Below are 26,977 nucleotides of genomic sequence, written 5' to 3'. Positions count from 1 at the left end.
AAAAAAATCTTTCAATAAAATTCAATGTGCCTTCGTGATAAGAAATCTTAACCAACTGGGTATGAGGGAAACACGCTTCAGAAACTAAGGGCCACATATGACAAACCCCAAGCTAGCATCACACTGAATTGGGAAAAACTGAAATCCCCTCCTTTACCACATGGAACAAGACAAGGATGTCCACTTTCACCACTCTTACTCAGCACAGTACTGGAATTCCTAGCCAGAGCGATTAGACAAGAGAAAAAGTTAAAGGGCATTCAAATTAGAAAGGACGAATTCAAGTTAGCCTTGTTCACAGACAACATGATCTTACATCTAGAACAACCAAAAGACTCCAACAAAAACAAACTGATAAATTCAGTCAAGTCACAGGATACAAAATCAACAGACAAAAACCAGTAGCACTTCTATACGCCAACAGCAAACATCTGAAAATAAATAAAGCAATCCCATTTGCAACAGCTACAATAAAATAGCATAAACACCTAGGACTAAACTTAATAAAAGTGAGATAGCTACAATAAAAACTATACAGTACTGATAAAAGTGAAGTTAACATAATTGGAAAGATAGCCCATGAGGATTGGAAGAATACTGTTAAAATGACTGTACTATCCAAAGCAATCAACATTTTCAATGTAATCCATATCAAAATATCAATGACATTCTGCACATGAAAAGAAAAAGGCAATCCTGAAATTTGTATGGAACAACAAAAGCAATCCTGAACAAAAGGAACAAAGCTGGAGGCATCACATTATCTGACTTCAAAATGCTCTATAAAATTACAATAACCAAAACAAACATGGTACTAGCATAAAAATGGACACACAGATCAATGGAACACATGAAAGAACATAGAATCCAATCCACACATTTAGTCAATGGAGTTTCAAGAAAGTCACCAAGAACATACATTGAGAAAGGAAAATCTGGATAGCCCATATGCAAAAGAATGAAACTAGACGCCTACCTCTCCCCATATACAAAAGTCGTATCAAAACAGCTTAAATATTTGAATATAAGACCTAAAACCATGAAACTACTGTAAGAAAACATTGGGGAAACACTTCAGGACATTGCGCTGGGCAACTATTTATTGAGCAAGACCTCAAAAGCACAGGCACCCAAAGCAAATATAGAAACATGAGATTATATCAATCTAGAAAGCTTCTGTACAGCAAAGAAAATAATCAATGAAGAAACAACCTATAGAATTGAAAAGAAATTTGCAAAGTATTCATCAGACAAGAGATTAATAACCACGATATATAGGAACTCAAACTCAATAGCAGGAAACAACCCAATTAAGAACAGGCAAAAGTCTGATGAATTCATACAAACGGCCAACAGATATATAAAAAAAAGTTCAACAATATTAATGGTCAGGGAAATGCAAATTAAAACCACAATGAGATCATCTGCCCAGTTAAAATGGCTACTATGAAAAAGTAAGAAAATAACAAATGCTGGCAAGGATGTGGAGAAAGGGGAAGGCTCACACATTGTTGGAGGAATGTAAATTAGTACAACCACTATGGAGAACAGTAAGGAGGTTCCTCAAGAAACTAAAAACGCAACTACCATATAACCAAACAATCCCAGCGTTGGATATAGATCCAAAAGAAAGGAAATCAGAATATCAAAGAGATATCTGCACTCCCATGTTTATTGCTGCACTATTCAAAATAGCCAAGGCATGGATCAACCTAAGTGTCCATCAATAAGTAAAAAAAAAATTCAATATGTATATATATATAAATATATACACACCCACAACTGAGTATTTTTCCTCCATAAAAAGTAATAAAATCTTGTCATTTGCAGCAACATGGATGGAACTGAAAGACATTACATTATGTGAAATATGCCAGGCACACAAAGACGTATCTCATGTTCTCACTCATACATGGGAACTAAAAATAAGCTGATTTCATAGAGATAGTGAATCCAATAGTGGTTTTGAGGCTGGAAAGAGTAGTAGGTAGAGGGATGAAGAGGGGTTGGCTAATGCATAAGAGATTGCAGCTCAATAGAAGGAGTAAGATCTAGTGTTTAGCTGCACAATAGGGCAACTATAGTTAACAATAGTTTAAAATAGCTAGAAGAGAAAATTTAGAATGTTCCCAACATAAATTTTTAAGGAGATGGATCTCCCAGTTACCCAGATTTGATCATTACACATTGTATGCTGGTATCAAAATCACATATACCACACAAATATGTACAACTATCATATATCAATAAAGATGTTTAAAAAGCAATAAAGGGCATTTAACTTGGAAGAAATCCGATTGTCCTCCCTTTGCAGACAACATGACCTTATATATAGAGAAACTAAAAGACTCCACCCAAAATACTCTTAGAACTGATAAATTCAGTAAAGCTGCAAGACACAAAATCAACATGCAAAAATCAGCAGTGTTTCTATACACCAATAATGAACTACCTGAAACAGAAATCAAGAAAGTAATCCCATTTACAATATCTACCCACCCCCCAAAAAAAGATACCTAGGAATAAATTTAACCAAAGAGGTGAAAGGCCTCTGCAATGAGAACTATAAAACATTGATAAAAGAAACTGAAGAGAACACAAATGGAAAGGCATACCATGCTCATTAATTGGAAGAATCAACATTGCTAAATGATGATACTATCCAAAGCAATCTACAGATTCAATGCAATCCCTATTAAAATACCAATGATATTCTTCAAGAAATAGAACAAATGATTCCAAAATTAATATGAAAACAAAAAAGACCCCAAACAGCCAAGGCAATACTGAGCAAAAAGAACAAAGCTGGAGGCATCACACTACCTAACTTCAAAATATTCTACCAGGTTATACTAACAAAAAAAACATGGAATTGGTCTAAAAACAGACACACAGACCAATGCAACAGAACAGAAAACCCATCATTAAATCCACGTATTTATAGGCAACTGATTGTCAACAAAGGCACCAAGAACATACAGTGGGGAAAGGACACCTCTTTAATTATTTGTCATCAGAAAGATGGATATCCATGTGCAGAAGAATGAAACTAAACCCTTATCTGTCACCACACAGAAAAATCAACCAAAATTAATTAACTATTGTGAGCCTGGAAACTATAATACTAAAAGAAAACATAGCAGAAACACTTCAGGACATTGGTCTAGGCAAAGATTTTATGGCTAAGACCACAAAAGCACAGGCAACAAAAACAAAAACAGACAAATGAGACTGTATTAAACCAAAATGCTTCTGCAGAGCAAAGGAAACACTCAACAGAGTGAAGAGACAACCTATAAAATGGCAGAAAGTATTTGCAAATTATGCATTCAAAAAGGAACTAATATCCAGAATATACAAGGAACTCAACAGCAAAAATATCACAAATATTCCAACTCAAAAGAGGGCAAAGGATCTAAATAGACATGTATCTAACACATATACAAAAGGCCAATAAAAATGCTTATCACCAACCATCAGGAAAATGCAAATCAAACCCAAAATGAGGTGTCATCTCACCCCAATTAGGATGACTATTACCAAAAACACACACACACAAAAAAAAAAAAAAAAAAATTAACAAATGCTGGCAAGGATGTGGAGAAAACGTACTCTCCTACTAGGCTGGTGCAAAAGTAGTTGTGGTTTTTGCCATTAAAAGTAATAGCTACCCGCTCCCCCAAAAAGACACCTAGGAATAAATTTAACTGAGGAAGTGAAAGGCCTCTACAATGAGGCCACTGCCATTACTTTTAATGGCAAAAACTGCAATTACTTTTGCACCCACCTAATAGTACAGTCATTATGGAAAACAGCATGAGGGGTTCTCAAAAAACTAAAAATAGAACTACCATACAATCTAGTCATTACAGTACTGGGTATTTATCCAAAGGATAGAAAATCAATATATCAAAGGGATACCTGCAGCCCCATGTTTACTATAGCAGCACTATTCACAAAAACTAAGATAGGAAATCAGCCTATGTGTCCATCAATGGAAAAATGGATAAAGAAAATGTGGCATATATACACAATGGAATATTATTCAGCCATGAAAAAGAATGACATTCTGTCATTCATGGCAACATGGATGGGCCTAGAGGACACTATGTTAAGCAAAATGAGTCAGAAGCAGAAAGATAAAATGCTCCGTGTTCTCACTTATATGTGGGAACAAAATAAATTGATCCTATGGAAGTAGAGAGCAGAACTGTGGGTACTAGAGGCTAAAAAGGTGGGGAGAGGTTGGTTAATGAACACAAACTTAGGAGGAACGAATCTGCTCATCTGCAGCATTGCAGGGGAGATATGGTTCACTTTAATTTATTGTATATTCTCCAAATGCTAAAAGAGGATTTTGAATGTTCACAACACAAAGAAATAATAAATATATGAGGTGACAGATATGCTAATCACCCTGATACGACACTACACATAGTATACACATAATTATCACTCTGTATCCCACAAATATGTGCAAGCATTATGTGTCAACTAAAAACAAAAGGAAAAAACTATAGGGATAAAAAACAGATCAGTGGTTATCAGGGGTTGGGGTAGGGGTGGTAGGGTTGACTATAAAGGGACACGAGGGCACTTTTTTGGGAAATGAAACCATTCTGTATCTTGATTTTGATGGCAGTTTCATGACTGCATTTGTTGAAATCATAGAACTGTCTCATTAAGTAGGGTAAATTTTTCACATGTAAATTGTACCTCAACAAACCTCATTTTATTTTAAAAAAACATTTTTAAAGAAATAAACTAGGTAAAACTTGGTGTATGTTGTTTACTGAGCAATAACTTGTCAATCATAATGTAATTCAACCTGCTTACTACATATGTTCTACTAGCACTCTGTCCTTCACCCATCCTTTTAATTACATGTTTAATGCCTACATTCCCACGTGACTCTAAACTCCATAGATCCTTGCCTTTGGTTAAATCTCAGCTTGGTGGGTGACAAAAGTTCCAGGAAACAAAATATATGCAGTTTGATGAGTTACTTTATGTATCTGTTTCCTACCATGTACTGAGGGTCATTACTTTTGGGTTTATGAAACCAAGGTGGGGTTCTCTGAAGATCATTGAGATTTTGCCATGGAAGTGTTTCAATCTGGTTCCATACTACATACCTTGTCCTGGGTTTGGCAACGGAAACAGTCACATTCAAAGCAGTACTGGTCCCTCAGCTGCTTCCGGCGCTCCTCGCTGGTCATCAGCATATCCAGGTAGCAGATGGTGAGCTGTGCAGGCCAGAGAGAGGGAAGCGTTGACACATCTGCTGTGCTCATTTCTTTAACAAATGGTTACTATTATTGCTAATTATTGGAGTAAAACTTGTTTTTATTATAAATCAGAAATGTAAGAGAGAAGTTACCACTCATAGTTTCTCTACCCAAATAATCACATGTAAATTTTTAATCTACTTCAGTCTTTGTTATGTGGTAAGTACATATGGATCATATATTTAAAGAATGGGGCTTATGATCTCTACCCACTTTTGTATGTTACTTTTTTTTTCACTACAGTAAAATATCAAAAGCTGCTGTATGTTTGGTATTACTAAGGTTTGCTAATAAATTCTATAACCATTAGCAATCAGAGAAGCCAAATTAATCCTGGCAACCAAAAGGGTGGCAGATGATACAGCCAGATTGCTCTTAAATTCTAACCAATTCTATAGCTGCCTCATGGAATTTAAGGTCATCCAAATTTGGTATCTTTGAAATGAGAAAACAGTTCTCTTACTTGTAACTAGGCTTAAAAAAAGGTAGAATAATTTCCAAATAGTGGAGAGTTTAACTTGAGAGTAGCACCGCTGATGGAAGCATTTAACTGACTGCCTTACTCCCTTTCGGAGAAGCATCCCCTGCCTCGGAGGGTGCGGGTTATGAATGAGAGGATGTATTTAAAGGACTCCTCAGACACGCTCTAACGCTGAGTCCCCTTTAAGTCACTGGTCTTTAGGCAACATTATAATGCTTAAAGCATTTTGCACTTGATTAGATCTCTTATGAAAGTCTAATTCAAAATCCGGAAGACAGAATGCTTGATCTTCCCGTCAACCTGTTCCATCTCGGCTGGAACATTCCCACTCTCAGTTGACAGGAACTCATCTTTTGTCTTATCCAAGTTGAAGCCTCAGAGTTATCCTTGACTTCGCTCTTTCCTTTACACCTACCATCCAATCCACCAGGAAATTCTGCGGCCTCTACCTTAAAAATCACCCAGAATCAACCACTTTTTACCTTTTCCAATGCTACCACCCTGGTCTGAGCCATCATTACCTCTTACCTGGAAAAGGTAACAGTCTCACAACTGTTCTCCCTGATTCTTTCTCTAGACCCCTGCACTCCACCCCCTAGCCAGAGTGGTTCACTTAAAATATGTCAGATGACATGTTCTGTTCTAAACATCACAACGCTTCCCCACTTTGCCTGAGTAAAGGTCAGGTCCTTCTAACTCCCCAAGTGCAACTCAAGTATGGGCCCTGCATTGGTGCTAGTGCACACTGTGGGTTACCAGTCCATGATGGAATGAGTAAAGAAACCAAGTCAATATTGAGAAATGTTTTTTACTAATTTGGTAAGGGTAATTTTAGGTGACTCTAACAACAAAACACTGGGCTTTTTTTCTTTTTTTTTTTTTTTATACGACAGGGTCTCACTCTGCCACCAAGGCAGGTATGCAGTGGCATGATCACAACTCACTGCAGCCTCAACCTCCTGGACTCGGGTGATCGCCCCCCTCAGCTTCCCAGGTAGCTGGGACTACAGGCGTGCACCACCACACTGGCTAATTTTCTGTCTTTCTTGTAGAGATGGAAGTTTCACCATGTTACCCAGGATGGTCTTGAACTCCTGGGCTCAAGCAATCCTCCCTCCTTGACTTCCCATGGGATTACAGGTATGAGCCACTGCACCCAGCCATTTTATTTTACGTTCTCTAAATTTTATTTTTCTAATATTTTCACTAGATTTTATAAAAACACTGGTCTGTAACAGACTAGGAAGGAAAAGAAACACTGGTCCTTCGTCGTAGGTGGTTAGAGAAGCAATGGCTTCACATAATCCCACCTGTTCCCTCTCATTTCCCACCTCCCTTGTTGCTGCTCCACCAGGCTGGCCTCCCGTCTGGCTCCACACACACTCCTACCTCAAGGCCCGTGCACTGGCTGTTCCCTCTGCCCTTCCACCCTGTCCACTGTGCCAACCTCATCGCCTTTGAGTTTCAGTCAAATCCCACTTTCTCATTCAGGTCTAACCTCAATGCCCTATTAAAGGTAACAACCCAATTCCCTTCCCTTCTCTAGTTTTTTCTTTTCCTGTATCATATATCAGTTTGTACCATACTGTATAAATTACTTCTTTGCTTTGAAAAGTAGAAAGTAGTCATGGGGGTATGTGTGGTGGGGGAAGAAGTGAAGACTTTAGGAGAGCAAGAAGGCAGGATTATCCACTGAAGGAGAAGCAAAAAACGCCCCAGAGCAAAAAACTCCATGTGGTTTTTCTTATACTTAAAGCATCTCATGTCTACAAAGCATGACCTTACTTGTTTGAAATCATGGTGGGGCAAAGGCGGCCATCCTCTTTGGCAGACAACGAAGCTTTGGGAAGGACTCTCTCAAGCTATCGGGGTGATGGTGGATGGCTGGGCTGGCCAGCCAGATCTGTGAAATCCACCATGGCCATCACCAAGGGGACAGCAGCCACAGGCTGGCTCTCCATAGATTCTTCACATTAGGCAACCACAACACGCTGCTCCATAAACAGAAATGAGAGTATCTGCCCCGAAGAGATGCAGATGATGATGTTACTGAGTATCTACTGTTCGTGGCGAGGCAGCATTGCACAGTAAAAACTAGCAAAGGTCTTGGGTTCAGGTACCACTGAAGGCTGCACCCAGATCTCTTGATTTCAGTCTGATGCTCTTTTTCCTTTAACATGGCTGCTTCTCATACTTGGCAGGGAGAGAGGGCTGTAGAAGAAGCTGGCGTCTCTTAAGGCATTTCCATAGCACCCTCAAACCTAAAATACTAACACCTGTGTTAGGGAATGTTCGGTGGCAACTGAGATCCTTCAGCTGAGACAACAGTCACTTTTTGATTTTCTCCATGTTTCTCTTGCTTCATGATCTGAAGCCAGGGTTGCCTCTGAGGCACAGAGGGTCACCACAGCGGGCAAGTTCCTCTCATTTCTAATGAATGCTATGTTTCAAATTCCAAATAACCTATTTCCAAGCACACTTTTTGAAACAGCCTATGAGTTAGTCTGGGACAGTAGATACATTCACCTTATCCTAGCAGGCTCTGTGGGTCCCAGTGTCCTTATAGGAGGTGAAGGAGCAAATGAGTCCATCCCTATGTCCCCTCTTGGGTTAACTCTAGGACGCTAATTCTGAACCCAGCCCAATGGCTCTTAGTCATCAACTCCCATTATCCAAGCAGGTAAATGGACAGTAGTTATTGGGTGATTACAGTATGTCCAGCATGAAGCCACTAACTCCAGGGCCTGTCACACCAGAAAAAAATGTGCTTGACTAACCTAAGACTTTATTACAAGGGCCAAAACTCATTAGTGATCTTTTCAGGCAGTGAATGGGCAACAGGAGACTAGTTAATTCATTTAACTCCAATAAACTGACTCTGAAAGCCTCCCTCGGCATACTGTAACTGCCTGAACTACTACCTGGACTATGCAATGGCTTTCTAACTGGCTTCCCCGCCGCCTTCAGTGTACCTTTCATGTTCTAAACTGCTTTGAGAGGGATCTTCCTAAAACCCCCATGTGATCACGTCATTTCTCTACATGAAAACTTTCGACGGTTTCTCACTGCCTATGAATAAAGGCACACAAGGCTTTCCCTCAGCTAATTTTCTGTCTGCCTTTCTAGTCTCCATGTCTCTCCCTGAACCCCAGCCTGTCACAGTTATGTACATTGCTAGACCTCTGAAACAATGAACACCATGCCAACACGTGTCTGGGCATCACTGCCTAAGCGAGCCTCTCCTCCACACTCAGATGCCAACATCGTGTGTCTGGGCATCACTGCCTAAGCGAGCCTCTCCTCCACACTCAGCTTACTGAGAGCCTCTCATCCTCCAGGCTTGGTTCAAATACACCTCCTTCCTATGGCGACTGCCCCGTTACCTCAGAGAAAGTGGCCCCTTTTTGTGCTTCTTATATGCCAATGAAGTCTGCAGAGTATCTGGTTATCAACTGTGAAGGGCTTAATGGCAAAAATATTTTATTCTTATTTTTGGGAAAAAACAGCCAGATTACTAACTGGTAATGACAGCTAAAAGCATGTTATTAGCCAAAGATAAAAACTTTTATTAAAGACTCATTGACTCACCAGTTGTAACGGAATATCTGCTCAGTAAATGCAGGGCTCATTTAGAGGGAATATATATATGAAACTTGGCCATTGATCAGTAGACACCTTAACGGCACTAAACAAAATTGTATTAAAATATTAATGCCACTGACCACTGCTTTGCCATTTTCGTGCAGCTCTTAGAGAAAATGCAGTAATTCATTTCTGTCATTAGAGTAATATAATGAAGGAGATTTTCTAGATCTTGAATACATAGTTTACATTAAAATCTCAAGACAAAATGAACTCCTTTTCCATGAAACCATCTTTTCATTGACTACAACTGAGTGGATAAGATAAGCAAGTTAAGGCCGGGCGCCATGGCTCACGCCTGTAATCCCAGCACTTCGGGAGGCCAAGTTGGGGGCATCACGAGGTCAGGAGATGGAGACCATCCTGGCTACTATGGTGAAACCCCGTCTCTACTAAAAATACAAAAAATTAGCCAGGCGTGGTGGCGGACGCCTGTAGTCCCAGCTACTCGGGAGGCTGGGGCAGAATGGCGTGAACCCGGGAGGTGGAGCTTGCAGTGAGCCGAGATTGCACCACTGCACTCCAGCCTGGGCGACAGAGCTAGACTCCATCTCCAAAAAGAAGAAGAAAAAAAAGACCAAGTTACAATTAGACCTTGTTTCATTTCTAGAATTCCGTGATCACAGTTAACAAATGTTTCTGCTAATACTGGCTCTGAACTGGAAAAAAGCCTGAAAAATATAACTTCTTTTTAAAGTCAAACCAGAGTATCATTGTGTCTCTTCTTGTTTCGCACATCCTGCTAATTTTACCTTCTAAACATTATATTCTTCAGATACCCTGTCACAAGCCACCACTGAGGTCCCCCTGACTTCGGGCTACCAATGTTATCTCTTCCCTGGATTATTACATCACCCTGACCCTCATTCTCCCAACCTTGCCTACACATAGAAAAGTGGTCATACAAAAATAGGCAGTGGGGAAAGGACATCCTATTGAATAAATGGTGCTGGGACGGCTGGCTAGCTATATGCAGAAGACACCTACCTTGTACCATATATAAAAAATTCAAAGATCAAAAATGTAAATTTAAGACCACAAACTTTATGAACCCTAGAAGAAAACCTAAGAAACACCATTCTGGACATCAGCTTTTGGAAAGAACGTATGACTAAGTCTTCGACAGCAATTGCAACAAAAACAAAAATTGACAAGTGGGACCTAAAGAGTTTCTGCACAGCAAGAGAAACTGTCAACACAGTAAACAAACAACCTACAGAATGGGAGAAAATACTCACAAACTGTGCATCTGACAAAGGTCTAATACCCAGAATCTATAAGGAACTTAAGCAATTCAACAAGCAAATAACCCGATTAAAAAGTGGGCCAAAGACATGAGCAGACACATTTCAGAAGACGACATACCAGCAGCCAACAAACATGTTTTTTAAATGCTCCACATCACTAATCAAGGAAATGCAAATCAAAACCACGCAATGAGATACCATCTTACACCAGTCAGAACGGCTATTACTAAAAAGTCCAAAAATAACAAGTGTTGGTGAGGCTGCGGAGAAAAGGGAACACTTACACACTACTGGCAGGAACGTAAATTAGTTAAGCCACTGTGGAAAGCAGTTTGGAGAGGAGCTTAGAACTACCATTTGAGCCAACAATCCCATTACTGGGTATATACCCAAAGAAAATAAGTCATTCTACCAAAAACATCCATGCACTCACGTATTCATCACAGTACTATTCACAATAGCAAAGAAAGAGAATCAACCTAAGTGCCCATCAACAGTGCACTAAAAAATGTGGTACATATTCACCATGGAATAGTATGCAGCCATGAAAAAGAATGACATCATGTCCTTTGTGGCAACATGAATGCAGGTAGAGGCCACTCTCCTAAGCCAATCAAGGCAGAAACAGAAAACCAAACACAGCAATTATAGATTTCTCATAAATTGTGGAAACAAATATTTAGAGAATCTATCAAACCACTCACCCAATGTTCTCACTTATAAGTGGGAACTAAACATTGGGTACTCATGGACATAAAGATGGCAGTGACAGACACTGGCACTACTAGAGAGGGAGGTAGGGTAAGGGGTGAAACACTGCTGGGTACTATGTTTACTACGGCGGTGAAGGATCCATCATACCCCAAAGCTCATGTCGTGCAATACACCCACACAGCACACCTGCACATGTGCCCCCAAATCTAAAATACAAGTTGAAATAATTTTTTTAAAAATCACAATTAGGTTACTAAAGCATTCTTTTGGTTTAATTCAAAAGGTAAATGAATAATTATATTTCTTTTACACTTATCCATTCTTAAGAATGGGACAGGGACTTTTATAATGAATTTAACGGTGAAATCACAATTCAGTAATTTATTGAATATAATAAAACCCTGTTAAAAGTAATTTTATCATCTTAAGCCAAAAACAAAAATCAAACTTTTATGGATTTATATTCAACAGCCTAAACCTGAAAGCACCTGCTCATTGCACACTTCAAGGTACCTTTATGTAAAGTGAAACTGGTCATAACACTTTCAGCTTCAATTTCAGAGGAGCATGTGTTAGAACAAAGACTGCTTATAGAAAATGTGAATTTAAGAATGGAAAGTCATCTGTGTGGATGTCATCATGGACCAACACTTCTACACACAAACCAAATGTTATTCAACAGATTTAGCGATCTTTCTTGCCAAGTCCAAACATCAGCCAGACCACCTCCGCCAAAGACCAATTCTTCTGCTTTGATACGTGAGATGAGATCTATTTACTATACTTTTTATAGATTCAGTAAATATTTGTTTCCACAATTTATGAGAAATCTATATTGTTATATAATTTTTTTGACACTCACCATCTGAGCTCTACTTTTCCCTTCAGGAAACTCTAATCATAAGTGGAAGAAGAAAATCACTATCTATTAAGTGTCATGTGCTGGGCACTGTCCTAGATAAATAATTTGTGACTTTGATCCTGAGAATGAAGCTTTAGTAACCCCCTGAACACTGCATAGTAGTAAGTGTAGCACTGAACAAGTAATTTCCCAGTTTAAACCTTATATTTTCTTCCATAAAATAAAAAAAATATGTAACATTATCTGAGTTTTCTAAGATTCCAAAGATGGTACAGACTACTTAGGTCTTATTCAATTTTGTAGTCCTTGAGTTTTGTTTTTTGTTTTTACCTATTAGGCATCATCTATTGCTTCCTAAATTGAATCGCCCTATAAACGTCCCCTATCATCATAGCCATGGTTGTATATACAAGAAGTGAATGAAAGGCGAAGGAAACATCACATTTCAATCATATAGGTTCAATGACTTGAGACAAACTCACACTACAGCAACAGTGACTGAGGTAAAATTGAATGTACACTGAGTAAAAGGTTTAATTTGTGATATCCCAAATCTAACTCAGCAGTTAGCAGAATTGTGTGGGGTTTTAAAAATTTTCTTTAAATGTTCTATGTACAGTACGTACAATAAAAAACAGTAACATTTGTAAACATGCAGGAAAAAAAAAAAGAGTATCTGGCCACACAGTTCCCTTGCTGAAACCCTTCAATAATATCCCATTGCCCATCCTTCTCCCTTCCACAAATATTTACTGGGCGCCTCCTATAAACCAGACAATGTTATGAAACCTTCAGCTAAACCAAGGTCTGTAATGAGGCCCCCAGGGGGTTTGTCAATCTGATCCCTACATATTCCCTCAACTTCAGGTCACATCTAAATTCTTCAGTCTATTGATGAGAACTGCTTCTTGCTCCTTGAACTTACCATTCTGTCCCTGTCTGTGTCTCTGTCTACAATGCCTTTTCCAGCCTCATCCAACTCTAACACCATGGATCCTTTCAGAGTCTAGGAGTCAGTCCTCTGGAAACATCCCTTAGCCACTCTCCACTCCCTCCCCTTACTAATCACTTGGGTGCCCTGGCTCTGAGCTTCTATAAGCCCTGTGCCCATTTACACCACTGTGCATCTTAATTCTATTATTGTTTATTTTATCAGTTTCCTCAACTATACCTTGAACTCTAGAAGGCAGGGCTGGGTCTTAATAATCTTTGTATTAGAGAAGGTTTCTAAAACTGCTACCCAACTCCTGACATCGAGTAAACATGCAGTGAATTTGTTTAATGGTTTAGCAAATAAGATGACTAAGAGAAGAAACAGACTGTCTTAATGCCAAAAGACATCAGATTAAGACTGACATTAGGGACACTAATGAGTTCACCTTCTTTCAATCACAGTTCTCCCAGTTGATATGGCTCCAGAGAATGCTGGCGCCAATGGCATTATTCATAACAGCCACAAGTTATTTTAACCACAACTCCCATAAGACTGCTTTGGACTACCCAGCTTTCCTCCCTGATTCATGTTTTATAAAACTATCAGACCAAATGAATTTCATATTTAAGATAATTTTGAAAAGGTAGCCAACAGCAATCCAGTCAAGTGAGCCATGACTTAAATGATATTACACATCTCTCTCTAGGAGGTGGCTGAATGGGGAGACAAAAATCCAAACTCAAAAAAAAAAAAAAAAGGCCCAATAACTCCGCATTACAATGGAGAGCCTTAAACAGCAAAGTATTATAATTGTTGCTGGATGCAAGGAAACTGTACAAAGAGGGTCCAAAGGATGGATTTACATAGAGAGAAACAAGGGGTAAGAAATTTCCATGGCAACTTCTGTTATCATAGACCTTGGGCAATTTTCCAGCTCTCCTTGTGTGAGGTTTGAAATGCTCCCACCTTAAACTGGCAGTAGACTGGCTTTCATATTCCCCTCCTTTCAGGAGCCATGGGACACCCCTGAGGACTGCCAGTCATTTACAGATGTCTGAGATTCTATTCCAGCTTTTTTTTTTTTTCTGAGACGGAGTTTCACTCTTGTTGCCCAGGCTAGAGTGCAATGGCGTGATCTTGGCTCACTGCAACGTCCGCTTCCCAGGTTCAAGCGATTCTCCTGCCTCAGCCTCCTGAGTAGCTGGGATTACAAGCGTGTGCCACCATGCCTGGATAATTTTTTATATTTTTAGTAGAGACAGGGTTTCACCATGTTGTCCAGGCTGAATGCAAACTCCTGACCTCAAGTGATCCACTTGCCTTGGCCTCCCAGAGTGCTGGGATTACAGGCATGAGCCACGGTGCCCAGCCCTATTCCAGCTCTTATTTTATCTTTAAGAAGTCTTGTTAATTTACTCAACAAATGTAGATTGAGGAACTTCTGCCTCAGTTGCTGTTGAGTCTTCCATTGTGAAGCCTATATTCTGACACACAGATCCCAAATAGCTCATATTAAAACTATGGGTGCCCTAATGAACACTAAAACCAAATGCAAAGTTCATGATACGAAATTATCAACATGTCTAAATTTTTTTCCCAAGGAATTTTAACTTTAAAAAAATTAATACATAATATTTATACATATTTATGGGGTCCAGGTACCATTTTGTTACATGCATAGGATGTGTAATGATCAAGTCATGGTATTTGGGTTATCCATTACCTCACGTATTCACCATTTTTGTGTGTTGGGAACACAAAATGTCTAGACTTACTCCTTCATTAATTTAAAGCTAATATTTGTACAATAAATAGGAATTACCCTCCTTAATCAATGCCTCAAAATGTCTCTTCTCATGGCTCTCCCTCCCCCTACCTCTGCTCCAAGGGGTCAGTGTGAAAGGCATAGGACATATTTTAGTTGTTAGGGGATGGCTACAGGCATTAGTTAAGCACAGGCCAAGGATGCCAAGTCTTCTCCAATGATGCAACAATCCCACACAATGAAGAACTGTCCCATTCAAAATGGCAATAGCGTCCCCACAAGAAATACCGCTGGTCATGAGAGTAAGCTCAATATAATAGAGAGTCAATTCAACAAAAAGTTTTCAAATGCCTCCTGGGTGCAAGGCAAAGTGCTAAGAGATACAGAAATAAGACACAATTGTCTATCCTCGTAAAGCTCATAAATAGAGAGGTCTCCAAAAGAGCCATAATAACGTGCCAAAGATGTATTAATAACCACTATAAGGGAGAACTTCCTTCTAACATGGGAAATCAGGGAAAGAGTCATAGACGAGACGGTGATTGAAAGGGTATCTTAGTCCATTTTCTGTTGTTTTAACAGAATACCACAGACTGGGTACTTTATAAATACATTTCTCAGTTCTGGAGGCCGGGAAGCATGATGCCAAGAGCATGGCACCGGCATCTGGGGAGGGCCTTCCTGCTGCCTGATCACATGAGGAGGTGGCAGGAGTGTTCTCTATCTTATAAAGCCACCAATCCCATCATGGGGTTCCCACCCTGATAACCTTATTTAATCCAAATTACTTCCCAAAGACTCCACCTCCACAAACCATTAACAAGAATTTGGGGATAAAGTTTTCAACAGATGGAATCTGGGGGACACATTTAAATTATAACAAAGGGTCTCAAAGGGTGCATAATAATAAGACAAATAGCTATAGTGGACAGAGAGGACGATGAATCAGGGGAAACATTGTTCGGCAAGACCTACAAAATGGAATGCAGAAATGTTTATTAACAAGCTGGTATATATGAAGGACTTGTGGGGAGAACCTTCTTTTTGTTGAGAAGATGTCTTGCTAAGTACCACAGGGGAAAATATCTGAGTCTGAAGGGCTTTACACTGAGTGGAAATGTCTTGTATTAGGCAAGAGGAAGGATTTGCTTGTTGCTCCAGAGATGGAAAGAGAAAGATGTGAAAACGTGAAAGCAGCACCAAAAGACAAAGTTTTATTCAACTAAGTGAAAAGCAACCATGGGAGAATGGCTGGCAGCCGAGCCTAGGAAAATATAAGAAACTTTCTTTGTTGTTTCTGAAAATTCCAACCAGTTCTAACTGCTTTTGTCAGGTTACTTGGTTTTTTAAATTTGCAAAAACATCATCATCATCGACAACAGCAACAGCCACTCTTCAGCCCCAAAATGAATATTGCTGAAAATAGTGGTTTCATCTCTTACCTGCCTTGAAGTCCTTTGTGGCCCCAGAAAAAAAAAAAAAAAAAGAAAAAACCAAATTCTCCATCTCACTGACATATATCCCAGTATACTTCATTCACTGGTCCTAAAATCTAGAAATTTAGCAAGTAGTTGTGTAAGAAGTGGTTTATTCCACTGAAAATCAGTTTGGGGAGAATCTGGTCAAAGCCAAATCCCTGTCTACATAAAATATGGTACCTCTGAGTTTAAGTTTTATTGGCTGAGTGCTACGTAAATGCAATAAAAGTTTTCGATACTGTTTTCCTTGCAATAAATATCCACTTTCGCAAATTGGAAAGGAGAAGGAAATGGGGTTCTGGAACGTGTAAATATCTGTAACTCAGAACTCAGCACGGGTAGTCATTGTGCAAACCCATGCAGCCTTAGGTCACAGCCCTGGAGCAGGCCGTTGCAGCTGCCTTGTGAGAAGGTTCTTCACCAGAGGAGGCTGGCAGCACAGTCTATCCAACTGGAGGGTCAAGGCCAGTTCACTGCTGGAGGTCATCCTCCCTGTCCTCCATCCCCTTTGCACCTTTGCTGGAATGATCACCCAGAGATGCCGGTTTGAAAAGTCCCAGTGTCAGCCTGAGACAGTATAAGCTGTTTGCTTGTTAACACAAAGTAAACATGCAGAATTACCTTCAAAATGTAACTAGTGGCCTTTTGGGTAAAGAAGTCCTGGGGGACCCCACTCACAAACTGGGATGCCCTCCCTGCCTACGGAAGGATATGAGAGGCTGCTCAGCTGTTGCCACTGAGGAGATTTAATGACTTCCCTGTGTGTGCATAAAACACACACCCTCTGTCACACACAGACACCTCTCTGTCACACACACAGGACAGGAACTGACTTCCTTGTGTGTGCATAAAACACACACCCTCTGTCACACACACAGACACCTCTCTGTCACACACAGGACAGGAACATTCATCATCCAGAAATACAGTGACTTCTCCCCTAAAAAGTTAGCCCATTTGTAATTTGGGAGAAGAAAGGATAGGCTGCTGGGGAGAGCTGACTGTACTCTGAGTACCCTCAGTGGCAGAAGGACAATGGAAAGCTGTCCCCTCAGGCACAATCGGTTTTAGGGACGGGCCGAGCTGAGACGGTCTTTGATAGGAAAGAAGACCAGGGTGGGAAGCATGCGTTTCCTTACCTCCTCTCCCACCTCAATGTCCCGGACAGCTCGCAGTAAGAGGTGGGGCCCATTGAACACAATGGAACAGTTGGGGTCACAGCTGTGATTGAGCAAAGAGATACTGGAAGAAAAAGGGGGAGACGGTCACAGCTCAGCAGGTAGAGTCGAACAACTCAATCTAACAAATGCAGTGAGTAAAAGAGACCTTCCTTTGTGGGGCAGGAGCAGGTAGGGTTGACGGGACACCAGGGACTCAGTATTTGTGGGGCAGGAGCAGGTGGGGTTGACGGGACACCAGGGACTCAGTATTCTGGGTACATTCACAGAAATGTCACTCGCACACTTCCTAGGAAGTGCAATTCTCCCCAAGATGCAGGCTAATTAGGGAATTCTATCATTTAATAATTAAAAAATTTTCTGAGTCCTTTTTGGGGACTGGGGCATAGTTGATTGATTAGATAACAGTCAATAAAGCAGCCAAACATGGTCAGAAAAAACCTGACTCACAAAGAAATACTTAGAGGGCTGGGTGCGGTGGCTCACGTCTGTAATCCCAGCACTTTGGGAAGCCGAGGTGGGTGCATCATTTGAGGTCAGCAGTTTGAGACCAGCCTGATTAAACATGGTGAAACCCTGTCCCTACTAAAAATACAAAAAATTAGCCAGGCGTGGTGGTACATGCCTGTAGTCCCAGTTACTCAGGAGGCTGAGGCAGAAGAATCACTTGAACCCGGGAGGTGGAGGTTGCAGTGAGCTGAGATGACACCATTGCACTCCAGCCTGGGTGACAGAGTGAGATTCCATCTCAAAAAAAAAAAAAAAAGAAGAAAAAGAAAAAGAAAAAAAATACTCTCAGACATAATGGGATGCAACAGCCAAGATACCACTGACCTTTCCCATAGGATCTCATTTGTTGAGCTCCTTTGGAGAAATGATGGCCTTTGCTAGAACATCCACATTGAAGAATAATTAGGAGTATTTGCTCCTAAATAGAGAGCTGATGTTATTTTGTCAACTACATCCTGATGCATCCTGGGCCACGGTCCAGTCGTTTTATTACCTTGGAGGTATATTTCTTACCGTCTGGGAAACACACTGGATTTAAACTGCTATGAGAAACTGACAATAACTAGAATGAGCACTTATATGTAGAAACACTTTCTTGCATTTGAGCATGTTCATCACATTTCATCCTCACAACGATCTTATGAGGATCATTTACCGGTAAAGAGGCTGCTGCACAGAAATTCAATGGCTTGCCCAAGGACATACAACTAGTAAGTGGCAATGGAATTTGGACCGGGGCCGGAACTCAGAGCCCACGCTTTGAATCATCCTATGCTACTGCCTTTTGAGAACCACCTACCAGTAGACCTGACCTACGGTTAATCACAATGGTGAGAAATAAGAAAAAAGGCTGAATTCTTAGGTTCACAATTATTAGAAAGTCTAAATTTGCATTTGGACTCTTATGGCATAAAAACAAAATGAAACTGGGCGTGACTATAGTGCTTGTGGGAAGACAGTTTCATAGCTCAGTGGGAAGGTTCAGCTCAGCAACAGCTGGAGAGCGCGTTCAGGGGCCAAAGCCTCAGAGTTTTCTTGCCCCCTTGAGTGAAGGGGCTCAGAGTACGCCAACGCGAAAGACAGAATGAACCCAACTGATGCGTACGGCAAATCCGGTGAAATAATCACGTGCTTCAGCTCAGGAAATCGGGGAATAACCAAAAATCAGCCTGATGGCTAATTAGCACTCACCGTCCTCAACTTCTTCACCCAAAGTCCCCCTGAGAATAAGAATTTAGTTCTGAGATCTGCCCCTTTGTTAATACCACAGCATATAATGTGGGATTATAAAATTGTTTTCCTTAAACTTAACATTTTCCATTTTATTTTTGGTAATTTATTGCTAAGTTTTAAGCTTGGCTCTTGAACAAGCCGCTGAAGCTGCCTGTGTAACTGCCTCTAAAGGGCTGGGGATTTGGTGGGAATGAAAGTGTGTCTTCCAGAAAATGAAGCACCATACACCATACCTAGGATACAGGCCAACACCAACTTCCTGCATCTCGGCATTACAGATGGTGAAAGAGTTGCAGATCACCTGTAAAAACAAGGGGGAAAACCATCAATATTACCAGAGTCACTTAAGAAACTTCGTAGCCAAGAGAATGAAACTTTTCAAAATCAAATGTAGGAGCATCTTAGTAGTTGTGTAAGAAAGATCCAAGCCAATCATGGATGCTCTTTGATTTACAACAGAATTTATCTGGGATATACTCCCCCTAACAACATGAGTTGGTTAAGTGCAGAAATACCAACTTCCTGGGGGGGGGGAAAAAACCAGACTTAAACCAACACGAAACCATTAATTTCAGTATCATTATCCACTACACCCAAAGTTACAGTTACATGAAATGTTCGAAATTCAGAATACAAATAAGCTATTTATTGAAAACCAGACTCCTACAGTATCATGATTTTTTCACTCAAACTGCATGCAGTTTCCAAATGCCACCGTGTATCTGTTGAGTAATGGCAACTTGTCTCTTACTCCCACAAAAAGCAAAGTATTGGCTGGGCGCGGTGGCTCACACCTGTAATCCCAACACTTTGGGAGGCCAAGGCGGGCGAATCACGAGGCCAGGAGATCAAGATCATCCTGGCTAACACGGTGAAACCCCGTCTCTACTAAAAATACAAAAAAGTAGCCGGGCGTGGTGGCGGGCGCCTGTGGTCCCAGCTACTCAGGAGACTGAGGCAGGAGAATGGCGTGAACCCAGGAGGCAGAGCTTGCAGTGAGCCAAGATCGTACCACTGCACTCCAGCCTGGGCGACAGAGTGAGACTCTGTCTCCAAAAAAAAAGCAAAGTATCCCGAGTGAGCCTGTAATGCGATACACGTTGATGAAGACCACAGGGAGCACCGGAGGTCATTTAGTCAAGCCATGGCATTTACTAGGAGTCCCATCACTAGGTATACGGCACAGTCCTATGTCTTACGCGGGGATGGAGCGAAAGCAGTAAAAGACACAATCACTGTGCTCAAGGAACTTAAAAACCTCGTTTGTGAAAGAAGGTTGATGTATGAGGTCACACAGAACCATGGAAAGAGCACTGGACCAGAATCAGGATATCTAGATCCTGGCTATAATCACCCCTTCAGACAGGTGCGAGGAAAAGAGCAGTGAAGAACAAAACCAAAGTCCCTGGCCCTGTGGAGCTCAAGTTCTAGTTGAATAGACAGATTTAAAAAAAAAAAAAAACCCAACGATAGAAAAATGTCACTTGTAGATAAATGCCAAGGAGAGAAACAAGGTCCTTGCAGAGAACAAAAGTTGTCAAGAAAGCTCTTTAGGATTAGTTGTCATTTAAGCAGTGACCTGAAGGGACTGCTGAAATGAACGTGTGTATTTATAGGCGATAAAGGTTCATATCAGGAGAAAGACCAAGCGTAAAGGCCCTAAGCTAGGAATGCCCGTGGTTACAGGGGAACAGCAAAGAGGCTAGTGCGACCAGGGCAGAGTGGGCAAGTAGAGGGGCAAAATACGAGCTCAAAGAGGGAGTGAGGTCATTTAGGGCCCTACCGCCACGGTTGGGTTTTGCTCTGAAGGAGACAGAAAGCCACTGGATTTTGAGCCAAGGCGTGAAGGCGTCTGACTTCTGCTTTCAAAGGATGGTTCTGGCTGTTGTGTAGAGAATGGGCCATACAAAGGTGAATGGAAGAGGAGAAAATGGTTAGGAAGGCACTGCCGGAGCCCAGGTGGTAGACAACGGTGGCTTGGAGGTCAGTGGTGGGAGAGGTGGGCGACACAGCCAACACGACTCACTGCAGGACGGCATATGGGTAATGAAAGAAGTCAGGATAATGCTTGAGTTTTGGGCCTGAACAAGTGGAAGATCATAGCTACCATTTATTAAGATGAGGAAGAATTTAACAGGAACAAGTTCAGTTACAAGGAATTGAGGGGAAGTCCAACAGTTGTGTTTTGGTTAGGTTACATTTGAAATCCAAGCAAAGACTAAGAACGAACAATTGGAGTTCACGAGAGGCCTTGCGCCTAGAGATATAAATTTAGGATGAAACATGACAAAGGTCATCAAAAAACAGAAAAAGGAGAAGAGGCTAAACATTTGAGATGAACCAGAGACTACAAATGGATGCTGACTTGTTATAAAATTTCTGTGGAGGAAAAAGTGATGACAAATTTCTCAAATCAGGTTTACATGATAGAACACGAAGCATGAAAACGCGTTGAGTCCTTTGAGACTCTTCCACTGCTCCAAACAGCTCTTACATGAAATCTGGTGCAACGTATCAAGATTTGGCTTTTTTTTCCTCTAAATATGTGATAAAATTGCAGTTTCAAATCAAGAGAAAAATTGTACATACATATTTGTAAACGAGTACTAAATTGCTTTAAGGACATCTATTTTGCATTAAGCAGCAACAGTATATTGTCTATATATACTTATGTATAAAAGAGATGGTAAAAATATAGGACAAAAACTCCTATGTTTAATTTTTGAAATTTTAAACATTTTCAAATGTGTATAATTTGGGGAGGGATATATGTTTTAACACATATTTTACAGTATAATGAGAACTTCAGTCGAAGTAATCCAACAACAACAAAGCCAGGTCAAACACATCTCATCTGTTAACTTCTGAATCAAACCAGCATGGTTTTTTCCTGAACTATGAAGCAAATTAATGTTTTTCAAAATAGGAAAAAATCTTTATCAGTTTTATTCCATTGGTTTATTCTGATGGATTCTGATGGAATGTTTAAGAAGGAAACGCTAACAAAGGCAAATGTCAGCTTGTCTGTCTTCCACTGGGAAACTTTTCCTGATTTCCTAAGATGACTTTCCTCGTTAGCAGCATTTATCATACTGGATCATTATTTGCCCATTTACTTGCCATCATACACAACTAGATCATAAAATGCTTGCAGGGCAGACATAGTGTTTCATTCATCACTCTAGTCCTGTACCTGGCACAAAGCCTGGCAAACAGAAGACACTAAAGAATGTATTTCTCTTTTTTAGAGACAAGGTCTCACTCTGTCATCCAGGCTGGAGTGCAGTGGTGCGATCATGGCTCACTGCAGCCTCGAACTCCTGAGCTCAAGCAATCCGCCCTCATAGCCTCTGGGGTGTAACTGGGACCACAGGCCAGCACCACCACCCCTGACTAATTTTTTAAAACTTTTTGTAGAGAGAGGAGTCTTGCTGTATTGCCCAGGCTGACCTTGAACTCCTGGCCTCAAATGGTCCTCCCGTCTCAGCCTCCAGTGGTCCTGCCGTCTCAGCCTCCCAAAATGCTGGGATTACAGGAGTGAGCCACAGCTCCTGGATTTCATCTATACTAGTCTGAGTGTTATGTGTTAGTCTTTCTCGGCTAGTATACAGAAGGTTTAGTGTTTTGCCTACTCTCACTTTTATTTAAAATGCTGGTTCCATCCAGTACTATCTCAATTAATAACCTGACAGGAAATATTTTTGACACACACAACTGAGAGCAACAGTGGATATGCGGAAGCTCTCAGGTTTTTTTTTTTTTTTTTTAAATGAAAGAGTAGGTAGATAATATGTCCATGTGTGCCCAGTAACTTGAAAGGAATTGCTCTTTATATCAATAATTAAAAGAATGGAAATAAAGCCCAGAAATAAAAGTTTAAACATTTTTCAAAGTATTCTCTTTGTGAAAACAGTTTTCTTAGGGAACTGCACAGGTTAAAACAGTAAATGAATGCATATGTCACAAAAAGATAATATTTAGAAAAGTATATTAATGGTACTATTTTAATAAAAATAAATGCAACTGGGTTAATGAATTCGTTCTAAAAATTAAGCTTGAGTATTACTTTAGAAATTTTTACCGTTTCTTAAAACTGTAAAACATATTTAAATTATTTTATTATTGCATGTAAAGTTATATTTACTTTTCATAATTTTTCCTTTAAACTAATTGAAAGCCTTCATATCCAACATTATAGTTTTTCTAGACAACAACTCTAGTGAGTTGTCATTGAGTCTCTGTGTTTTATAAAAACAACTACAGTGAAATTTAAAATGTTCTGTGAACCAAATTCTTATGTCATTTGGTTCAGAGTCTAGGTCCAGAATCTGACATTTGAGTTCTGAAGTTAACAATTCCCCTGCAGATTAGACACAAATAGCAAAATCAATACCAACACATAAAGTGAATACCTCAGAAACCTTATAAAATAAGTGTATTACCATGTATTCAAATTTCATATTTTTCTTGAAATTCTTAGGACTAAAGGCTTTGTATTGTAGCAGCAGTTAAACTGAGATATTTGCAACACAAGAGAAATCACTGGTATGCCACTATCTTGCAATGGTAAAAATCAGAACAGCCATAAGAAAACTCACCACCGGTCAGAGCTGAGTAATTCTACACCATAACTCAAGAACCCAGCCACTTCCCAGCCCCGTCCCCCAATTACTGAATTCTACACAGCCTACTTCAAATAATCCTTCCGATTTCCAAATATATGTATAAATTTTAAAGCATATTTAAAAAGAAGGGAATTCCGTTTCTGAACACAACTGTACAGTGGTTTCTTCCAAGACAATCTGCATCTCCTTTAAAACTTCTCTGTCTAAAATGTTCAGCATTTTTAAAGCATATTTAAAAAGAAGGGAATTCCGTTTCTGAACACAACCATACAGTGGTTTCTTCCAAGATAATCTGCATCTCCTTTAAAACTTCTCTGTCTAAAATGTTCAGCACAATGGTTGGCACACAAGACTTTAGGCACATCAAGTTTACTAATTAGAGGGACTAAATGTGAATTTTCAAAACGGAGTTTAATGCACTGAGTTTTATTAAACTCTGTGGACAGAAAGACTGGAAGGAGGAAGAGTTGACAGGTATGAAAACCAAAAGCAGAGGTTTTTACACGACATAATTGCCTCCGCTCCCCAGCCCCCCCACTCCTAGAACTAATATTTCTCTAACTTTAAAAGCATAATAAGTATTTTAATCAGGGTATATTTTTCTCTACCCATAGAATATGACAGGTTATTAAGTACAGATTTTTTCCAAAATCTTCTCATAAACCTTAAGAGATTAAAAATTTTACCTCCCAGTCCCTCCTATCTGTATGGCAAATATTTATCCATCTTTCAGGACTCAATTCAGGCCCTGCCTGTCCCATTCCCTCTTTTGGTCACATAGTTATAATTTTTGCTCGCCCTAAGGCTAAAGGGTTTGAAATCTCCAAACCAGAACAACAGCGGGAGAACCAGGCTGGCGAGGGAGGTCAGCTCAGGAGAGAGAACCAGGCTGGCGAGGGAGGTCAGCTCAGGAGAGAGAACCAGGCTGGCGAGGGAGGTCAGCTCAGGAGAGGAGAGGCTGTACTTCCCCAGTGATGATTTGCAAATCCCAGGATCCACAAAAGTGTTTCCAGAAGGTTTACGAGAGTGCAGGTGATTTCAGCAACGGTTCCAATTTCAATTAAAAACAATCGATAATGGAAACGAGGACCACAGTTACCAGGAAGTTGCTGGAGAGTCTCGTGTTTTACCAGTGAGTATGCTTTAAAGTTGTGGGGGCAAAGGCCCATGCTCACAGCTCAGTCACCAAGCTGCATCGTCACTACATTGCTCGTCTTGTCACAGTTTGACATTATAGAGTTTTCTATTGTTTCTTAGTCACGTTATTTCATTTGCAAACCCAATGGACCCCTGATTAAAGACAGAAACAAGTAGGAGATATGACCCCAAAAGCATAACGTAGACAAATGGGGTTGCATCAAACGAAAAAGCTTCTGCATAGCACAGGAAATGGTCAAGAAAGAGACAACCCACAGAGTGGGAGAAAATATTTGTAAACCATATAATGGATAAGAGGTTAATATCTAAAATATATAAGGAACTCAAACAACAGGAACAGTATCAAGAAAACAAATCAACCAATTTTAAAATGGGCAAAGGATTTGTGTAGACATTTCTCAAAAGAAGACATACAAATGGTCAAAAGATTCATGAGAAAATGCTCAATATCACCAAATGCTCAATCATTAGGAAAACATAAATAAAATCATAATGAGGTATCACCTCATACCTGTTTCATCAAAAAGACAGAAGATAAATGTTGGTGAGGATGTGGTTGGTGAGGATGTGGAGAAAAGGAAACTCATGCACACTGGTGGAGTCTACGTTAGTCCAGCCATTAGGAAAAACTGTACCGAAGTTACTTGAAAACTTCAAAATAGAACTGCCATATAATCAAGCAACCCCATTTCTGAATATACATCCAAAATAAGTAAAATAAGAGATATCTGCGCTCCCATTCTCACGTACATTGTGGTATTTTTCACATTAGCCAAGATATGGAATTAACCTAAGTGTCCAACAAATGGATAAAGAAAATGTAGAATAGATACACAAATGGAGTAATCATCAGCCCTAAAAAAGAAGGAAATTTGTCATTTGCAACAAGACGGATGAACCTGGAGGACATTATGTTAAGTGAACTAAGCCAGGTACAAAAAGACAAATAATCCATGATCTCACTTATATGTGGAATATTAAAAAGTCAAACTCATAGTAATAGAGTATAATGGTGGTTACCAGAGGCATGGGCTGGGGAGAGAAATGGGGAGACGTTGGTCAAAGCGTACAAAGTTTCACCTTCTTCACAGGAGGAATAAGTTCTTGAGACAAGCACAGCATGGTGACTACAGTTAATAAACTGTATATACATTTCAAAGTTTGAGAAAAAATTTCAAATGCCTCACCATAAAAAATGACATGAGGTAAGGGATATGCTAAATTAGCTTGATGTAATCATTCCACCTTGTATACATTTACCAAAAATTCACATTGTACTCTATAAATATATACAATTATTTGTCAATTAAAATTTAAATAATTTAATAAGACAGAAAGCCAAGATGTTGAACAACAAGGGAAAATACCTAAAATGATAATTCCATAAATTTGTCTCAAGATGTTTTATATCATGACTTATCGGGTTGAAATTCTTATAGAACATCTCAAGACATCTCTAACATTTCAAAAAATGTTAGAAAAAGAACATACTTTGAATACATCATCTTACATTTTGCAGATGGCATGAAGACTACGAAAGTCCCCAGTGTATTGTTTGAAATGTGCTTGCACTTTGCTACCTAAAACCTTTCTTGTCTTATAATCTAGAAAAACGACATAGAAATCATGAAACATAATCTAGCTGATTTATTAAAGAGTAAATTATAAGAATGTTAAGCATCAGCTCATGAAAGCAATATGCAACCTAAGGTCCAAAGCAAAAGTACTTCATTTAAAAATTTCTGTTGATGAAGGTCAAGCGCAGTGGCTCACTCCTGTAATCCCAGTACTTTGGGAGGCCAAGGCAAGTGGATTGCTTGAGCCCAGAAGTTTGAGACCAGCTTGGGCAACACGGCAAAACC

General features: G+C 39.9%; 1 protein-coding gene across 8 annotated transcripts in view; it reads right to left on the bottom strand.

Moving 5' to 3' along the window:
* The window catches only part of SMYD3 (SET and MYND domain containing 3), a 763,302-nt gene that overhangs the window by 160,373 nt on the left and 575,952 nt on the right, over positions 1-26,977 (bottom strand). For 7 of the 8 annotated variants that reach the window (NM_001265933.1, XM_077964305.1, XM_077964241.1 and 4 more), the window contains 3 exon segments: positions 5,136-5,246; positions 17,551-17,653; positions 19,566-19,633. In NM_001265933.1, the coding sequence (NP_001252862.1) occupies positions 5,136-5,246; positions 17,551-17,653; positions 19,566-19,633 (282 nt within the window). 8 annotated transcript variants of the gene reach the window in all.

The sequence above is a fragment of the Macaca mulatta genome, chromosome 1, assembly GCF_049350105.2.
Source record: "Macaca mulatta isolate MMU2019108-1 chromosome 1, T2T-MMU8v2.0, whole genome shotgun sequence".
Lineage (NCBI taxonomy): Eukaryota > Metazoa > Chordata > Mammalia > Primates > Cercopithecidae > Macaca > Macaca mulatta.
This window is presented reverse-complemented; position numbering and strand designations above follow the sequence as displayed.